This window comes from Vigna radiata, unplaced genomic scaffold (assembly GCF_000741045.1).
Source record: "Vigna radiata var. radiata cultivar VC1973A unplaced genomic scaffold, Vradiata_ver6 scaffold_361, whole genome shotgun sequence".
Classification (NCBI taxonomy): Eukaryota; Viridiplantae; Streptophyta; class Magnoliopsida; order Fabales; family Fabaceae; genus Vigna; species Vigna radiata.
Window position 1 is genome coordinate 66,141 of NW_014542356.1, and position 20,918 is coordinate 87,058.

The window sequence follows — 20,918 nt, forward strand, 5'->3', positions numbered from 1 at the left end:
CACCTATTCATAGAGACTAACAATGGTTTTCTTTTTCTGTAATCGATTTTAAAGACTTGAAAGTAAATATTCAACGTTTAATCGTATTCAAATTCTTTCTATCTCTCTTCTAATATATATAAACACACATAAAATATACCCTATAAAAGGATTATTACCAGAAATATTTATATAATCGATACATTTTAAGTAAATCCGGTATGGTAAAGATGCCAATATATATCAACTCTTCTTTCAGCATTAATATTGAAAAACCTATAAAAACATTATAAGTGATGTTCATCAAATAAAGAATAGGTATGAGACTCACAAGTCTAGTTTTACAAAATGATTGTATTTAATAGATGAAAGTATTGAAGAAAGTGTCAATAGCATTTCTACATATGAATTTTTTTAACATACTATATTCATTTGAAAAGTGAAAAACCTAGCCATTTCTGAGTATTAAAAGCATTCAAGGTAGTATAGAGATATCAGAAATCAATACAACATAGTCTTCCAATTCTCAATTGTCGGGTTTTCATTAGACTGGATAAACAACACAAGACCATAAAACAAAACTGGAGAAGGATTCCACCTTTATCAGTAAAGTTAATTTCAATATATACATGAAAACATGTACAATTCCCCAGCTTTAAATGATTACAGTGATCAAAATGGTTAGCTCTCTACATCATACACAATATTTGCATACTATACCACTATGCTAAAAAATGTAAGGAAAAAACAACAAAAAAAAAGGTGGGGAAAAAAAGTATACAACAGTCAGCCAAGAGGTGGGGGAAAATGATACAACAGCCAGCCATGGGTAAAAAAAATGATACAACAGCCAGCTAAAAGGTGGGTAAAAAATGTTACAACAGCCAGCCAATCGAAACAGCACATTATCAGCATCCTCTGCTAAATCCTAGTACATATTTCAAACAATAAGTTCTAAATAATCTACCACATTTCAGACTTCAGCAAGTTAAACCCATTACATCAACATGATGGTTTAATTAATCATGTGCTAATAACGGAAACATAAGTTCAAATCAAAAGCTAATACTTCATAGCAAAAGTTCCACTTCTCAATGTAAGAAAAGAATTGTCATGACTTGAATCCCCCACATTGAAGATGCCGATGCCATCACAACCCAGAGTTTGCACGAACAGTTTCCTTTCTCAAAACAATTGTCCCTACATCACGCAGAAGCCCATTACAATGCAAATTGTTTACAATTTAGAAGGCAATAACAGAAAGTACATAAAGGAGGTATAATTCATATAAAGTAGAAAAAAATTACATCCACAATTCAGCTAAATTAAGGACAGATAAACTCGGTTAAAAATTTTACCTCCGAAATTCAATTAAACAAGCACAGGTAAGTGCAAGACTGGGTATAATACGTTTATCCCAGAAACAAACACATTTTAAACATTGGAATGCTGCAAACTAAAAGATTTAGACCATAGAAATGCATGTAACTTTAAAATTTATTTCAAATACTGATGTGATAATATCAAAAAATGCCTTAGAAGAAGTGAATGATGCATGATAATTTAGGATAATGGTGTCAACTTATTTTGGGGATCTTTTCTTGATAGCAATTAGGCCGATGAAAAAAAGGGGGCTTTTATCTAATATTATTAATTAATTTATTTTTCCATAATGTGATTAGGGTTCGCATGATAAGAATCTATTACTTACCTTAAATAGCCATATAGAGGTACCGTTATGCCTTTTTGGATCAAACCATTATGTACACCATATCAATCCAAGAAAATACAATTGAAAATCACCTTACTTTCTTTTCTTCATTCTCTGCCTAAACTACATATACTTTCAACTTGATATCAGAACAAATACAACCATAGCCTAAAGCCATTATTTTTCCACTCATGTTCCAAAACAACAAAAATTCTGAACCCTCAGGATTGGTGTCAGCTACACAAATTAATAAATGTCATATCAATAACCAGTTCTTCAGATATGCAATCTACGTATAAATCTTCTTTTAAATATTTTATTCATTTTTTCTAGTCCATCCTCCACCTCTAATTGAGTTTCATTTTCCATTGGCCAATCAAAAAGTATAGGCAATTGCTGGGTTTCAGCTCCAACTGTCCTAACCATGATCCATGCCAATCCCAACTAATTCCTGGAAGGTCAACTATTGCCCAAGCTACAACTACCATAATCACCAAGCAAAGTTCTATCATCATATGCTTCTGTCCACATGACTGGCCGTAAAGCCCTCCATCTCTCTACCTTTAACCAATTTCGCAGAACTCATTTTACATTTACATTACTTTCTTCTTTAGTGTCCATTTGTAAAAAGCAAAAAGTTTAGCTTAAGGAGTGTTGGGAATATCTACAAAATATCTTAGGGAAGGAAATGAAGCAAAACACATTAGACAGAATCGTGTTAGCTTGTTTTTAGGAACTTAATCTTGTTACATTTAACATATTCTTAAGAATTTTATCTTATATACAGTAAGACACTCGTTACCCACTTGCAAAGGTTTAAAAGTCAAATACTTGACTTGATTTCTAGTATAAAAAGAGGATAGTGACCGCATGCTTTGTCTTCTGTATAACCTAATTCCTATCATATAATAATATCTATACCTATACACTGTTTAGTAGTTTTTGATTGCATATATGTCCTATTAATACTACACTATTTATGATTTTTATTATTTAGATTATTATAGTATATTATTTAGTTTAGTTTTTATTAAAACAATTAGTTAGTTTATTATATTTTTATTACTGCATCTTCATTATATTATATCATACTTTATGCTTAATTTAGTTTACTTTATTATACTGGAAATAACTGTCCACATTATACAAGCTAAAAAGCAGCCCACATAAAACTACGATGTTGGACTCAAATCAAATTGAGGCCCATGGGCCCAACAGATTGAAAATGAGAATACTAGATAATCAAACCATAAGGACCCACCACCCATCAGCTTATGTTAGCTAGCGCCAATCCCTCAAAGTAAAACAGTTTTTTGATACAACACAAATGGAAGGCCAGATGGCAACGAAATAGAGGTCATGGAGCGTTGGCGCTGCAAGTGGGCTTTGTGCCATCAAAGCCAGGTCAGAGTAACCTAAAATGCATGCCTCCGGTAAACTGGCTATAATGTAGGATGTTTAATGATTGGTCCAAAACATATGTCCTAGGGGCTTCAATTCATAACGGGAATATTGGTTTGAAACAGCTTGTATATGAAGAAGTTAAGTCATCCGTGGGTTGATTGGGTGATTTGTTCAATCAGATAAAATCATAGCTAAATTTTGGAGATAAAATAGTCTCCTAAAATAGAGCATTGCTGCCATTCCAACCAGCCTTCCACCGCAATAGCAGCCGCTATTGATAACATAGTTGAAGACTACTTCCTATTATTGATCTATTTAAGATATAACTGAAGTTATCTTTTTGTCCTTCCCTTCTTAAAACCATAATTCAAGTTTCAACAATACAAATCATTCAAGAACAGCCCTAATTTCTGAACCTTTTCATACCCATATAAAATATCCTAATTCAAGTTTCAACCATACAAATCATTCAAGAGTGGATGTAATTTGTCAACCTTTTCAGATCCGTATCAAAGGTCCTACACTTTGGCTAAAACAGGTATTCAGTAAGGCAAGAACTTATGAAAACTACGTCTTAAACAAATATTTAAGAAAACTATACCTTAAATGCCTCAGAAAAAGTTTTCAAAAATATAGTCCATTTAGGAAGTTAAGTAGTGTTCTTGGTAATTTAAAATTAGAGGGGAAACCTAGATTAAGTGAACATGGAAAACCACGTAATTACCGACCATTTGAAGCTTGTTTATATATTTTATGTTTGTCCCAAAATCATAATTTCTTCAACTAAAACTATGCAGCCAAGTAGTCATAATACACGGAACCATATAAAGACATCTCATTCTGAATATAGAACTTTGATATAATATAACTGCTTATTCAAGTGAAAATATCCTACTTATTAGAACAGAAAACGTTAATTGGGTTATGCTACCAATAAAAAAAATGTAGGGAGGAGGGGATATAATAACTGGACTGGATTGTACAGCCCAGGAAACTATTTACTAGTGTGCACATATAGAAGATAGAAAATCAGATTGGACAATAAACATAGCAAAACCCTGATTATAAACTCCTTTAGTTTGCATAATTAGTTCAACAAGATAAAAAATACAAAATGAATAATCAACAAATGTATAGTGAGTAGCAGACAACATATAGATTTCCATTCCATCCAGAATCCGTAGTCAAAAACCAGCTGGTCCAAACGCAAGGAGTTATGAGAGCAATAGAGCCTCATACGAGGGATCACAGATGGGAAAAAGACCCAAATTCATTTGGTGGAACTCAGGCAGAACTTAATGCAAGGATGCTTACTAGAATAAACAAATGCACACTTGACAATACCAGAAAGGAAATTTTAAGTTAATAAAAAAAAATTGTAATCAAGATACATAGAAACATTATTACTAGGTAAGAAGGGACAATGAGTTCTCTAGAAGAAACCACAATGCAGAATGAAAAGAAAAGAAAATCACATAGTAAACACCAAAATAAATGTCAGAATGAAAAGAAAACTCCCAAACTCTCTATAAACATCACAGCACAAGAATTATACAAAAACAAAATAAATAAAATGATATTTAAAATTATGGATTTCTAACAAAACCTCAAGTAAAATATCCATATAGGCTTCTCTTTTGTTGGATATAGTTTAGTTATACTATTTCATAAGCTCTTACTTATCTGTTCAGTAATCTTCTCTAGATTGCTTTCATGTCATCTATAGTAAAATCTAAATCACAACTTACAATTAGTTCAACATCAAAGTATAGTTCATGACAACAAACAAGTAATCCAGAGGAATCTAAAACCATACATCACAATGAACATATCATGCAGTAAGATCATATCACAAATCAAGATCCAACAACAAAAAAAGATAAAAATTGAAGTCTTAAACTAACCTTTCTCAACAAAGAAAGAAACCATGCTCCTAACAAGAAGCGATCAGAACAAGTGATTGAAACAAAACAGCTGCTCAGCAACTTCTGGACCGAAGAGAATTCAAGCATATGGCAAATCCTTACTTTTCAGATACTTTTTTCCCCTCACTCATTGGAAACCATTCGTAGAAATAACAAGCAGCATGAAAGTTATTCAGATGTAAGCCGTCTCCTCTTCCCATAATCAGCATCTCTCGGCCTAGAGTGGTGTTCCTCCTCTTGTGATAACCGTGATTTGCTGTGAGTCCTTGATGACCGTCCCCTTTCCCACTCGTCATCATGCTCTCCTTCCCCATCTCTATATCTATGATGATCTGCATACCTGTCCCTGTCTTCTCTGTGTCTGTCACGCTCACGGTGATCCCTTTCCCGGTCGCGGTCACGATCTCGAGAACGTTCACGATCACGGTCACGAGATCTTTCCCTGTCACGATCACGAGACCGTTCTCGGCCAGTTTCTCTATCATCACGATGNCTTCTTTCAGACCACTCAGGATCATGGCCCATATCTTTCTCTCTAGGTGCATCTCTCTCATATCCTTGATCTCTATCATCCCTATACCTTCTCTCAGAAGAACCAGACCAGTCTCTTTCTGAACCTCTATCTTTCTCCCTCATAGGCCACCCAGCTCTATCATGACTCACTTCACCATACTGATGGTCGGATGCAGCTTCCTCCCCATAACTTGACTCTCCAGCCTTCCCACCACCAGGTTCTTCCCCACCCCATCCACCCATATTTGGATCTGACCACATTCCCATATTAGGACCATCCATGCCTGATGTAGGCATCATCCCCATACCATTAACTGGCATCCCTCTTCCAAAGAATGCAGGATTAACATGAGGTGCCACTCCAGGCAAACCAACACCTCCAACACCAGGGAATGATGGTAAGATCCCAGAAAATGGAGGCGTCGGAGCACCAGGAAAGCCACCGTAGCTACCCATTCTACCCATTGGACCACCAAAAGCAGGATCAAAACCCTGACTCATCATTGACTGAGGATGCAACAGTGGAGGGGTACCACCAATACCCTGTCCAAAACCATTTCCACCATGACCCATTATACCTCTACCACCCATCCCACCACCCCTATTCCTCATCGCATTCACGGGCCCCCTATTCCCCATACCAGGATTGTTCCCTCTTCCCCAATTACCTCCTCTCCCATAACCTCTATTCCCGTCTCCTCCTTGGTAATTACCACCGGTAGAAATATTACCCCCACCAGGCTTAGCCCCTGAATCAGAAGGCCCCCTCCTTCCCTGTTGTGTAACTGCAGATGGGTTCATCTGCTGATTCCTGTTTATCTGNGCCTCCCCCATTTTCTTAACTGTAAACGGAGATGCAAACGCAACAACGCATGGTCTCCCGTTAAAAACATGACCATTCATTCCCTCCTTGCAATTTGTTGCAGCAGAAGGGTCAAAAAACTCAACTTGACAATACCCCTTTGACTTTCCACTAGCCTTCTCATCGAAAAACTTCACCTCCTTAACAGGTCCATACTTACTAAGCTCAGTTTCCAGTTCGGCATCAGTGGTCCACCAATGCAAATCACCGACAAACAATATAGTACCACCAGAACCAGCACCACCACCACCACCACCTCCAACTCCTCCAGTATTAACACTGTTAACAGCACCCACACTGTTCCCAACACCATTCCCACCAACCCTATTAGCATTCCCTCCTCCTCCACCACCAACACTACCACCTTGACCTTGTCTCACCATACCCTCATTTCCCACACTTCCAACAACTCCAGCATGTGGTTGTTGTCCGATCCCCTGCACTGCAGCACCATCATTACCACCCTGCTCTTCAATTTCACTCAATTTATCAGATTGGTGCCCTAATTCAACCCTAATTCCACCTTTGGCACCGACATCGTTCGCTTTAAACCCTTGATTCTGAAAACCATCACCTCGCCCAGAAGCCCTAGATTCCACAACCCCACTTCCACCTGCACCGACTCCCTCTCCACCGGCACCGACACCTGGAATCGAAACCCCAGCAGCATCCAGAACAGGCAGCGGAGGCAGTGGCTTCTTATCCTCAACATCCTCATTTCGGAACCCGGAATCATCGGTTTTGCGCAAAGATTGAAGGAAGCCTTCGCCGACGTTGACGTCGTTATATAGATCCTCATAATCGTCATCTTCCTCTGCCAAGAAACCATCGTCAGCGACAGCAGATATAGCTTCGTTACTGTGGAACTGATCCATGGGATCGGCGCTCTCACCGTACCCTCCTTCTCCCTCGTCCATTATGGGGTTTCTTCTCTTCTTGAAATTAGGGTTTGCAGTGAAGAGTGAGACAAAATTTGGAGTACAAGCATGTGGGGATGAAAACGCAGCGTAGCGAAGATGAGAGAGTATGCGATTTGTCTAATCACAATCTAGAGAATGCTCTTATTTCATCTAAACTTACCACCACCAAATCTTCTTTAAAGACATACCTAACATTTCATATTTACACACATCAACCACTTATTATCATTTCAAAATATATTTCAAACATGAACATTTCTTTTAAATTTAATTTTTAGATTAATTATGAAAATATAGAAATATCAATTGCTCCAATTTGCTTTATTCATTTTCTATTTTTCCTTCCATTTTACAACAAGTTTGGAATGTTTAGTTACAATTTGTAGGAGAAGAATCATTATATAAGAAGAGAAAGATGATAACCTGTTTTTGTGTTTTACTTGTTGTGAAAGAGAGGGTTAAATTCCTAATTAATAATTTATGTTAAATAAACATAATTATTAACTAAATTTTAATTAGATTAAATGTTGTATAGCAACTTGGTCATCTCTTCTCTTCTCACCATATAAAATATTAAGACAAAGTGGTGTATTAAATAAAATAATAATAATAATATTAATATAATTGCATAAAAATATTTAAATTTGTAAAATTATCGTCTCATGTTTGAAAGAAAAGAATTATAATATTTTTAAAAAAAAATTAAAATATATTAAATTTAAATTTAAATAATTTTATTTATTTTTATCTAGATAGATACTTAATTACTAAAACATAAAAATTATCACAAAAACAGTATCAATTATTTGATAAAAAATAGATAGTGATGGTAAATGTTTATTTTTATATTGCATAGCATTGTTCGACTATGTACAAACTAATGAAATCAGAAGTTAATTTAATTAAAGAAATGACCATGTATAGAAGTTAGGCATTACAACCAATTGAATGGTGGATGGATGTAAACTGTATTTAGCTTAACTTGAACATTCGGTGTGGAAGGGACGAAGTTAAGTTACTTGCTCCATGTTTCTTTTGTATATAAGTTTATCTATATATAATGGATGGTATGAATATCAAAAAGGACATCCTTTCTTGTTAAACTTCAAAATTTTTTCCATTACGAATCAATCACTCTCGAAAGCATCTATAAAATAGAAGAGTACTAATGGAATTCAACAGGCAATCTCCTTCAAAGTAGTCAAATGATCTCTTACACTATTTCTATCCACTACTCACAAAACATCACAATCATACAAGAAACATAATAAGAACAAATGGTATGACAAGCAGATGCATGACAGGAAACTTTTAATGGTTCCCAGAGACAGGAAGTTTATATTTTTAAAGTATAACAGGCAGGAAAAAAGACAAACGACAAAAATAAAATAAAATGTCCTTTTCTTTTTTTTTCTGCACACAGTTCTAAAGAATAGGAAGTAAAGAGAAATGATAAAAAGACAATCTGATGTAAGGTTTAACATAGTAAAAGATTGTGTATATATCTTCAAATAAACATAATATAATCCTTTGGAACACAGTCTAGTAGAAAGAATAGACATAACTACTTAATTCTGACTATCCCATACCTGAAATGATTTTTCCAGATACATCATTTTTTCTTTTGGTTTCTATAAGAAATTTAAGTAACAAAACTTATGAAGTAGAAAGGATATAGGAGATGGAAGCCAATATATATAATGCAAGTGTTAACAACACTCTTATTGATCAATTTATTAAAAATTACAATATCATAAATTAAATTTATTAAGGGACTAGACTCAATTTTGTAATTTTCAACAAATTAAACTCAATAATAAAACATGCTAGAAAAAAATATATATATTTAAATGTGCTGCTATAATTTTTATAGAAATAGATATACACTTGTTATAATACACTTTATCTAAAAGAAAGGCAAAGTCCAGACATCATCTTGTGATCCTTCCGATGTCAACTGTTAAATTCCATTAGACCATATACAAATAAGACAGGACTATAAAACAAGACAGGAGGTGTATTCGACCTTTATCATTGAAGTTAATATCCATATATACATCAAAGCATGTACATTTCTCCTGCTTTGAATGATTACAGCGATCAAATGGTTAGCTCTCTACATCATAAACCATATTTGTACTCTACACAGCTATGCTAAAAAGTGAGGGAGAAAACAACAAAAAAGTATGAAAAAAAAAAATACAACAGCCAGCCAAAAGATGAAAAAAAAGAATGATACAACAGCCAGCCAATAAGAAAGGGCACATTATCAACATCCTCTGCTAAATCCTAAAGTACACATTTCAAACAATAAGTTCTAAATAATCTGCCACATTTCAGACTTCAGGAAGATAAACCCATTACATCAACATCGATGGTTTAAGTAATCATGTGCTAATAACTGAAACAAATTCAAATCAAAAGCTAATACTTCATAGCAAAAGTTCCCCTTCTGAATGTAGGAAAAGGTCATGACTCGAATCTTCAACATTGAAGCCGCCTGATACAGCCCAGACTTTGAATGAACAGTTGTCCTACACAACACAAACCCAGAACTTCGATCATTGTTGGCAATCTGGAAGGTATACAGATTATATGAAGCTTCAATGTTTATACATTATATACTCATCCCAAAATCATAATTTCTTCCACAAAAAATGTTATTTATGAACCCACATATAAATCATCCACTCCTCCTGACTATAGAACTTTGATGTAACCACATATTCAGATCCTGACACAATATTTATTAGAACCTAATCTTAATACAGCTACTCTACCAACAAAAGGAAAGTGGGGAGGGATAATATCTTCACCAAACTTCACCAGAATGCCATATATAAATAGCTGACTCAGATTATATAAACTTATAAAGTGTGCATAATTAGACTAATAAAAAAATGAATAATCATACTTCATGACAAACAAGTGCTTAGCAGACAACATATATTTTCATTTCATCCAGCATCCATATTCAAACATTCACCTGGTCCAACTGCAGAGGAACAAAAACAGTATACCATCACACTGGGCATAACGAAGAAGGAAAAAATAAGAACCAAATGCATTTGGCAGGAACTTTTAAACAGGGATGTTCCGAGAATTAACAAATGCACACATGAACAAAAGAAAAACTACAATGAAACATTAAAAAGACTACGGAACAAAGGAAATTTAAAATTCAAATATAAAAATATTTATTCAGATAGATATATAAATTTTACTAGATAAAGCTAAAATACAAAAGTGGACAAAGTATTCTCCAAAGAAAACCAAAATGCAGAAGAAAAAGAAAACTCATTAAATAGAAAACCACATAAACAAATGTGTCCAAAATGGGTGAAGTCAATCAAATAAAGAAAAGGAGTCCAACACACTACCGAAAACCCATAAAGACTAAATTTAAACAAAAAATATTATCTAAATGTTTAAAATTAATAATTTATCATTGAAAGTAAGTTACATATCATGATGCTTCTCAACTGTCGGCTATAGCTTTCAATAAGTCATATATTCCAAAAAACTAAGCTAAAACTATAAACTATTATAAATCCTGAGTACAAAGTTACAATATTTTAAAGCCTGCAGAAATCCACAAGCTAAAAATTCTGAACAATCAACCCTAGTCTTCTGCAGATTCTTGTCATGTCATACATGGTAAAAACTGAATCACAGCTTACAATTAGTTCTACATCAATAGACAGAAAACAAGAGTAAAGCACAGGAATCTATGGTTATAAGTCACAGCGAACATGGCAGGCAGTAAGCTCATACCATACCATAAAACAAGATCCAACAACAAAGAAGGCTAAGAATTACAGTTTTTAACTAACCTTTCTCACAAAAGGAAGAAACCCTGCTCCAACCAAGGAGCAATTATGACAAGTGATTGAAATAAAACAGCTATTCAACAACTTCCAGGCCCCAGAGAATTCAAGCAAATGACAAAATCCAGACTACTCAATTACTTTGTTTTCTTCTGTAGTGGAATGCCTTCGAGGAAACAACAAGCACAGTATATAAAGTTATTCAGAAGTAAGCCTTCGCCTCTTCCCATAATCAGCATCTCTTGGCCTTGAATGGTGCTCCTCCTCTTGTGATAACCGCGACTTGCTGTGAGTCCTTGATGATCGTCCCCTATCCCACTCATCATCATGCTCCGCCTCCCGGTCTCTGTACCTATGATGATCTGCATACCGGTCCCTATCTTCCCGGTGTCTGTCACGTTCACGATGATCCCTTTCACGGTCACGCGATCGTTCACGATCACGGTCACGCGACCGTTCTCGGCCAGTTTCTCTATCATCACGATGNCTTCTTTCAGACCACTCAGGATCATGGCCCATATCTTTCTCTCTAGGTGCATCTCTCTCATATCCTTGATCTCTATCATCCCTATACCTTCTCTCAGAAGAACCAGACCAGTCTCTTTCTGAACCTCTATCTTTCTCCCTCATAGGCCACCCAGCTCTATCATGACTCACTTCACCATACTGATGGTCAGATGCAGCTTCCTCCCCATAACTTGACTCTCCAGCCTTCCCACCACCAGGCTCTTCCCCACCCCATCCACCCATATTTGGATCTGACCACATCCCCATATTAGGACCATCCATGCCTGATGTAGGCATCATCCCCATACCGTTAACTGGCATCCCCCTTCCAAAGAATGCAGGATTAACATGAGGTGCCACTCCAGGCAAACCAACACCTCCAACACCAGGGAATGATGGTAAGATCCCAGAAAATGGAGGCGTTGGAGCACCAGGAAAGCCTCCATAGCTACCCATTCTACCCATGGGACCACCAAAAGCAGGATCAAAACCCTGACTCATCATTGACTGAGGATGCAACAGTGGAGGGGTACCACCAATACCCTGTCCAAAACCATTTCCACCATGACCCATTATACCTCTACCACCCATCCCACCCCTATTCCTCATTGGATTCACCGGCCCCCTATTCCCCATACCAGGATTGTTCCCTCTTCCCCAATTACCTCCTCTCCCATAACCTCTATTCCCGTCTCCTCCTTGGTAATTACCACCGGTAGAAATATTACCCCCACCAGGCTTAGCCCCTGAATCAGAAGGCCCCCTCCTTCCCTGTTGTGTAACTGCAGATGGGTTCATCTGCTGATTCCTGTTTATCTGAGCCTCCCCCATTTTCTTAACTGTAAAAGGTGACGCAAAAGCAACAACACATGGTCTCCCATTAAAAACATGACCATTCATTCCCTCCTTGCAATTTGTGGCAGCAGAAGGGTCAAAAAACTCAACTTGGCAATAGCCCTTTGACTTCCCGCTAGCCTTCTCATCGAAAAACTTCACCTCCTTAACAGGCCCATACTTACTAAGCTCAGTTTCCAGCTCAGCATCAGTAGTCCACCAATGCAAATCACCAACAAACAATATAGTACCACCGGAAGCACCACTACCACCGCCACCACCTCCAACTCCTCCGGTACTAACACTATTAACAGCGCTCACACTGTTCCCAACACCATTTCCACCCACCCTATTAGCACTCCCCCCTCCTCCCCCACCTTGACCTTGTCTCGCTAAACCCTCATTTCCAACATTCCCAACAACCCCGCCATGCGACTGCTGCTCAATCCCCGGAAGTGCAGCCCCTTCATTACCACCCTGTTCCTCAATATCAGATTTCACAGTTTGGTGCCCCAATTCAACCCTGATCCCACCTTTGGCACCCACCTCGTTCCCTCTAAACCCCTGATTCTGAAATCCATCAACTCTCGCCGAAACCCTAGACTCTACAATCCCACTTCCGCCACCTCCGACACCCTCTCCCCCGTCACCGACACCCGAAACCGAAACCCCGGGAGCATCAGAAACTGGAGGGGGCGGCGGGGGCTTCTTGTCCTCAACATCATCGTTTCGGAACCCCGAATCCTCGTTTTTGCGCAATGATTGAAGGAAACCCTCTCCAATGTTGACATCGTTGTAAAGATCTTCATAATCATCATCTTCCTCTGCCATGAAACCATCGTCGGCGACGGCGGATATAGCTTCGTTACGGTGAAACTGATCCATGGGATCGCCGCTCTCACCGTACCCTCCCTCGCCTTCATCCATTGCCGGGGTTTCTCCCCCTTATTAACCCAAAAAAAAATATAAAAAAATAAATAAATACACGATTTTTATTTTAGGGTTTTCATGGACGAGTGAGATCAGGAACGAAGAAACACATGGGATCAAAAACGCAGCTTATAAAAGGGAAACAGAGTAAGAGATCTTACCAGGGCATGTGGTTTTGTGCAGAAGAAGAAAACAGGACACAAACCCTAATATGGGAACTTCTCAACTAATCCAATCCTTTTGTTATGTTTTTTTGATTGCTCTATGTGAGTGAGTGCACTTTTACCTGAAAATCTGAATTTTCTCATATTTGTAACTCGTATACTGTTATGTAAGAAAGATTGTTTTCTCATATTAAATATCCTTTATACTTTCAAATCCAATATCCTTTAATTAATAGATTTAAATTCACAAACTATACTAAAAAAAAATTATTACTTCAAAATATCTGATAATTGATCAATTTTACCAAACTATACTACTGAAAAATAAAATTATGTTAATGAATTGAAATATTCTTTTTTCCTCAACTCCAAAATTATACTAAAATCTCACTTTTACTTAAAACAAAACCAACATCACTTATAAGTCTTGTAATAAAGTAAATATTATAAAATTATTCTCAATCATCTGTTAAAATTTTTTTTAGGTTTAATTATTTAGAAAGTCCTTATTTTTGCGGGAATCTCAATTTCGTCTTGTTCTTTTTAAATTTCTTAGTTGGATCTCAATTTTCTAAAAATTGTAACAATTGACCCTTTCCATTAAATTAGGTCCAACAGCGTTAGTGTGGGTTTGACATGGCACACTGGACTTTTATCACCCTGCCATGTCAACATCTCCTTCAATCATTCTCCAAACAGAAACCCTAATTCCCAAACCTTAGCTACCATGTGCCACCACCGTCATTCTCGCCGACAACCATCCCCTCAACCTTCGTCGTGAACCTCCATGGCTACCGCAAGCCCTTTGTCACTTTCATCCTTCGTCAAACGCAAGCTTCTTCATCCGGCAACCATGGCAACTCCACCATCCCTCACCCTCGCCACTACAGCTTTGCCGCACTCGAACTGCAAGCCTCCTCCTTCACGAAACCACTTTCGCCATTCTCACAAGTCATCAACCTCCAGACCTGCAAAGAGAGACTCGCTCAACAACCAATCAAAATCGCAACGAACATCAACAAAATCGAAACCAGAAAATTGCGATTCAGGAAATCTCGCAAGCTCCACCCAAACGTCATTGCACCATCAACAGCGACGAGCTCCTCCTCCATTCGTGAAACCCTTCGCGTCCCCATCGACCTCGCACCATACCATTCAGGTCGCCGTCACCTCGCAAGCTTCATTGTCGCTGCCATCCAAGCTTCGTTTATCATCAATGGGGACCTGCAATTACCAAATTCCAAAAGCCAAAATCAGAGGAAACGCATCGCGCCACCACATTCTCGAAAGCCTTCTCCTTCACGAATTAGGGTTTCTGTGTTGCCACGTTTGAGGAAGAACTAGCAGTGCATTTCATGGTTCGATTGGGTTTTCTGATTTGGGGATTTTTTGTATTAGGGCTGATTGGGTTTTCTAATTTGGGGTTTCATGGTTCGATTGGGTTTTCTGATTTGAGTGGTGCTCTGGCGAATATGAACTGTGGTGGAGAAGTTGTGCATGGTTGACGGAGTAGAAGATGGACCATGGTGACTGCTAGGGACGACGGTGCATGGTGACTGACAAAGGAGTTGTGGTGGTCCGATGATGGTGGCGGCAAAAAGAGATTGGTAAGAGGATTAGGGTTCTGGAGATGAAAGATGAAACTGATGTGGTAAGGATGATGAGATGGTTGCCTCCTATTGGTTGCCTCCTATTGGTTGCCTCCTATTGGTTTCCTCACCGCCATTAAGATACCAGATAATGCCACGTCAAACACACACTAACGTCGTTGGAGTCAATTTAACGGAAAGGATTCAATTGTTACAATTTTGAGAAAATTAGAACCCAATTGAAAAATCTAAAAAGAACGGGACAAAATTGAGATTTCACGCGAAAATAAGAACGTCTTGCATAATTAAACCAAATTTTTACTATAGAAAGTAATTAGAATAAAAAGAACATGCCATAATAAAACTTTAAGCATGTGCAAAAATTCAAATTCCTACAAATTTCAATTTCTACTCATGATACCAATTATTCATATAACAATTAAAAAAAAACTATACTTTTCGACCACAACATTAATTTCAAAGCAAATGGCAACATTTTGTGCAAAGCTAGTCTAAATTATTCAATGGAATAGATTCTCCAACATTATCCAATCATCAATTTGACGTAAATTGAAAATTAACTTTTTACTAATTCTCCTCTTCAACTTTCCTATGTTGTATATAGAAACTAGACAAGGAGAAAGTGTTAAAGCATAACACTATTGAAACTCCTTCATAAACTCTTATTGAATGATAACTAAAAATCAAACTAATTTTCCAAATTTTAATTTTGGTGATCTTTTGGAAATTAAAAATAAGATAAATTAAAAATATAAAAGTAAATATAAATTTTATTTTATAAATTAGTTATGGTGAAAATTGAGTTAGTTTAAAGTCTATTTCTTAATATAGTATTATAGTTATAAGTTTTAACATATCTTAATATGAAATTTGTTATAAAATAATATTTTATTGTAAAAGAAACATTTGTTTTTTAAACGTTAGGCGAAGGCAACAATTTTTGACTAAGTTTCTCACCTCGGGAACTGTTTCACGCTTTATAAATAGAACATTTTCGGCTTTCCTAAAGACATAACAAACAAAGCTTTCTCTTTCCTTCTCAAAAGGAAAAGTTTATTTCGCAAGTTATCTTCTTAGTTTTTCTTCCTTGTTTTTCTTTTCCTCCTATTATCTTGAGTTTATTCTTTACAATCTTGAGGACTCAAGGCTGACATCAACAACTCGATTTCGAAGAGTCAAAACATTGTTTTTGAAACTTAAACGGTATTTGCGAAACCACTTCCGGACGTATCAAAAGTCAAGTCAAGGTCTTCTTTGGACAAAACTTTCGGCGTTGGCAAAAACGTGTGTATATCCCTTTAGGCATGTACGAAGTCATTTTTGTTCAAGAAAAACCTGCTCCAAAAAGGTACAAACACAAACTTGATCAGAATAAGAAAAATAGTTTTCGAAAATCTAGTCCCAATGGATCTAACGCCACCTTTAAAAAGAAAGGAAAATACTTTATAAGTGAAAAGTTGGGCCATCATGCATCATAGTGTAGGCTAGAGTAAGAAACGATAATCCTCCTAGAACGAATATAGTCAAAGGAGATGACACTATTGTAGTGATCGCTTCACAAATAAATTTATTGACAAATGTGAGCAAGTGGGTGGTAGACTCTAGGGCTACCAGACATATTTGTGCAAACATAAGTGTCTTTACCTCTTACATTAGTGTAGGAGATGGAGAAAAACATGTGTACGATTCCAAGACAACTTCTATACTAGCAAAAGGAAAGGTTCTTCTTAAGCTCACATCTGAGAAGACTTTGGCCTTAAGTGATGTTCTGCAAGTGTCTTTTATCAGAGTTAATTTAATCTCTGTATCAATACAGGAAAAAGCAGGGATTAAAGTGCCATTTGAATCTAACAAGATTATTATGACTAAAAAAAAATTGTGGGGAAGAGATATTATGATAAAGGTCTATCTATACTGAATATTTCTGAAATTATTAATGAAATAAGTTCTTCTATTTATATTATTAACTTACATGATATATGGCATGCTAGATTAGAACATATGAATTTCTTATATGTTTTGAAATTACAACAACTAGGATTAATTGATATGCATGATAAACATAGCAGTAAATGCAATATGTGTAGAATCTAAAATGGAAAAGAAAACATGTTGTCTTGTAGAATGTCAAATTAAATTGTTAGGGTTAATTCATACTGATCTAGCTAATTTGAAACAAACCATGTCTAGAGGAGGTAAAAATAATATTTTGATCTTTATGGATAATTATTATAGATACATCAAAGTGTACTTAATAAAAAATAATGATAAATGTTATGCTTGTTATTTCCAGTGCACCTAATAACCTTTTTAAGAGAAGCCTTATTTATTGCATGTTTTTTACAAAATAAAATAACTCATAAGAAAACTGGTAAAACTCTCTATGAGCTTTGAAAGGTTATCAGCCTAACCTTAAATAAATATCTAAGAATGTGTGGGTGTCTAACTAAGGTGATGTTACATGATCCTTAGAAAAAAGAAAATAGGCTCTAAAACCTCTGATTGCATGTTCTTAGGTTATGTGGTCATAGTGTTGCCTATAGGTTTATGGCACTTAAAAGTGATGTGATATAGCGTAACACTATAATGAAGACAAAAAAAAATACTGAGTTTTTTTTAAATATGTTTTTTCCTTAAAGGTTAGTGAGACATCTGATCGTATTGATAATAATAGTGATATCTTGAAAGAGGGTTTGAGAATAAGTAAAATGTTTGAAAAAGAGAAAGGGATGGAAAAGAGATTTGATTTTGGATTTCATAAAATGTTTGAAGAAGAGAAAGGAAAATTAACAACGTTTCGTGAATTAAAAAGAATTTCTAAATTTCTAAATGTTACCCTGCTAAATTCTAAAACTTCTCTTCTTGTTTCAGCCCCAAACTCCAAAATATATCTCCTTTGATTCGCCTATAACTTGTATTTATTCGTCTATTCCAGTGACGTTAACTTTACATCAGTCTGGTAATGACAGACGTCTATCTAGACGTCGGCTGTGTACAAATCCGACGTCTACATAGACGTCAGGCGTAGCCACAATAGACGTTAACATAGATGTCAGTGGTCAATAAAAGAGACGTTTGTACGCGCTGGATCGTTTTGTCCACTGTTACTTATTGGACGTCGCTTTGTGCATTGATTGACGTTTATAGACATCAGCTTTGCATTAACCGATGTCAACTGGGTATTTTTTTTAATTAAAATTTTATTTTTCGAATATAACCACACCTGAAATTCAGAAAAAATTTCCCAAAACAATTGTTTATAATAAAGAATTGTTTGTTTGAGTTATAAATAGATACAATTCAATCAAAGATAAAAAAAATGAAATTATAAACTTAAACTAAACCTAAGTAATTGAAAACAACAAAAATAAGTCTTGCTCTAGTTCCACTTTTGGAGAAGATAAGTTGNCNACTCNTGCCTTAGCTGCTTTATCGTGTCTTCGGGTAAAGCAGATATATTGTTGAAGCGCTGCACAATTAAGAAATATTGATTATGGTTTGATATATGTTCAAAAGAATTAATTGATTTTTGATGTTTTCAAAGTAAGACTGATTATTACCTCATTCCAACTATCTGTAATGCCAGCTCGAATGATGGTCTTAATCCAAGACATCACAAAGTACCCACATTCCCATGAATCTAGTTGTCTGTTACACTAAAATGACAAACTCAATATAATCAAGAATTAAGATCATTGAATAACATAGTAAATGGATTAAAACTATAAATGCACCCAACCTTAGGATACAAGACTTGATTTAGCTGACCTCGAGATTTACCCATTACTCTATTTACATTAAAACAGAAAGTAATATGAATATAAGTATGAAATCATAAAAAATTAAGGCCGACATGAATTTAAAAGTCATTTTTAGAGAAACACTTACCCTTGAAGCATGGTTTTCAAGTCATTTTTCATCTTCCTTTGCAGCGAACAGAAGAAGACAACTGTACTTTTTTTGGGAATGAGGACCAGTAGCTGCCAGTGAGCCCTGTTTGGAACATCATAAATAGTTAGTAAACTAATTAAGGAAACATTTAATTACCTTTTACATAAAACAACACATACCCATCAATGTATGGCATAAGGTATATGCCTCTGTTTGACTCAGCCATCCATGTTTGCAAATAATCTTGTTTGATTTGAGCTGTGTTACCACAACATTGAATGGTCTGAGGTTCAACAAATCCGTAAACGGAAGACCGACCTTGGTCTACAATGACTGTGTCCATGTACCTATAACAACAAAGTTAACTTGTTACAAAGTAGGCATCTAAATCAAACTATTATGGTTGACAAAATTAACTATCTTACATGCACCGGAGTTGAAGAATGGAAATATTCAACTTCTTGTCTCCCTGGATGATCTCCGATACATCATTGAATGTGATATATACTGGCATATGAGGGGGAGACCAAATACTCGTAAATCCCAATATATTTGTATTGATCCTTTGTTGAACTTGGGAATGTTTGACAATAGCTTTGTTATGGGATCATCTTCCGCTTCAGCCGTGTCATCACCATCATTAGCATCATCACATTTAGGTATTGGTGCCTCATGCATCGGCTGCTTTTGAGGACATTTGAACTGAACATAAAATTTTCAAAGTTATGAACAAATATTTTTAAATGATAATATAAAATTAGTAATGATAACAATATTATACCTGTTGTGTACCAATGTGTGTGATAACCAATGTTATAGGCCAGGCTAAAAAAATTCCTATCGTCTCCCTCATAAATTGAACTTTAGGAGTCGGTACAGGCACCTGAGCCTGTGGATCCCGAACCTCGTCAATCATGACACGCATGTGCTCAGGTGATATGGGAACACCATGAATAGTCTGGCCTCCCTCAACTACTCGTCCGACAGCCACAATGCCTGCGAGATCCTCATAACCAACAAGTCATACTGACCAATGTAGTCTGGAGGTTCAACACTAGAGCAGGATCCTTTGGTGCTGGCAGGAGGTGGTGTGGGAGTTTCAGTGGGCACTCCCACGGTGGCCTGCGTCATGGATTGCAATTTCTCTTCAAGCGTTCTTTGTATTTTTTTTTTTTTTGTTCTTCTAGCTGCTTAGTGAAGCGTTGCTCCATTTGACAAATTCTTTGTTCCCACTGAATATCCATCTGCCTCAGTGCCTCCTGATTCGTTGATTGAGTTGTTTTTTGTACAGGGCCAAAGTACTCACGAAGACCAATGGACCCAGGAACTGCATGTACATGTCCTCGGTGCTCCGGTTTGCCAATGACCGTTGTTAAAATGTCCTCCCTACCTTGGGGAGTAAATGTTCCCTGTGCCTGCTGCTCAACCAACTCATCCTACACATTAAAAAATTTACGTTACTTAAATTGCAAAATATGATAAAAATACAATAAAGTAAGGTTTACAATTTCAACTTACAATTCTCTGTGAGATCACTACGGCTGAGGCAAATGTCATGTTCTCATCAGATTTTATCCGAGCAGCCTTCCACATCTCGTACCTTGTAGGTGGAGGTGCTAGGTCCGGGGACTCAAGCCCTAACTCATCCGCTCGATCCTTCCTAAGTTTGTTCTCGAGTTTCGCATAACCACCTCGTGATAACACGTGTGGTGCATCATTTAGCCTTTGCCTTTCTTGGGCGGCTGTTGACGGATTGGCAAGTGTACCAAATCGTACAAGTAATATAAATGGTAAGACCAAGTATCGTTTTTCCCAAGAGACTCGTATGGCTTTCTCTTTCG

At 36.5% G+C, this 20,918-nt stretch overlaps 2 protein-coding genes across 4 annotated transcripts; both read right to left on the minus strand.

The window, feature by feature from the left end:
* Positions 1 to 617: 617 nt before the first annotated feature.
* LOC106779621 (uncharacterized PE-PGRS family protein PE_PGRS54-like) lies at positions 618 to 7,487 on the minus strand. Its single transcript, XM_014667769.2, has 2 exons — positions 4,999 to 7,487; positions 618 to 1,179 (listed from the first exon to the last, which is right to left on the minus strand). The coding sequence occupies exon 1, from the start codon at positions 7,309 to 7,311 to the stop codon at positions 5,188 to 5,190; it is 2,124 nt and encodes a 707-aa protein (XP_014523255.1). The 5' UTR covers positions 7,312 to 7,487; the 3' UTR covers positions 618 to 1,179; positions 4,999 to 5,187.
* Positions 7,488 to 9,313: 1,826 nt separating this feature from the next.
* LOC106779625 (cleavage and polyadenylation specificity factor subunit CG7185) lies at positions 9,314 to 13,718 on the minus strand. Of its 3 annotated transcripts, XM_022776641.1 has the most exons (4): positions 13,574 to 13,718; positions 11,148 to 13,426; positions 10,229 to 10,309; positions 9,314 to 9,848 (listed from the first exon to the last, which is right to left on the minus strand). In XM_022776641.1, the coding sequence occupies exon 2, from the start codon at positions 13,407 to 13,409 to the stop codon at positions 11,340 to 11,342; it is 2,070 nt and encodes a 689-aa protein (XP_022632362.1). In that variant the 5' UTR covers positions 13,410 to 13,426; positions 13,574 to 13,718; the 3' UTR covers positions 9,314 to 9,848; positions 10,229 to 10,309; positions 11,148 to 11,339. The 3 variants fall into 3 exon arrangements, with proteins under 3 accessions (XP_022632362.1, XP_014523263.1, XP_022632363.1); XM_014667777.2 differs by lacking the exon at positions 10,229 to 10,309; XM_022776642.1 differs by lacking the exon at positions 10,229 to 10,309 and having other exon boundaries at positions 9,314 to 9,889.
* Positions 13,719 to 20,918: the final 7,200 nt, after the last annotated feature.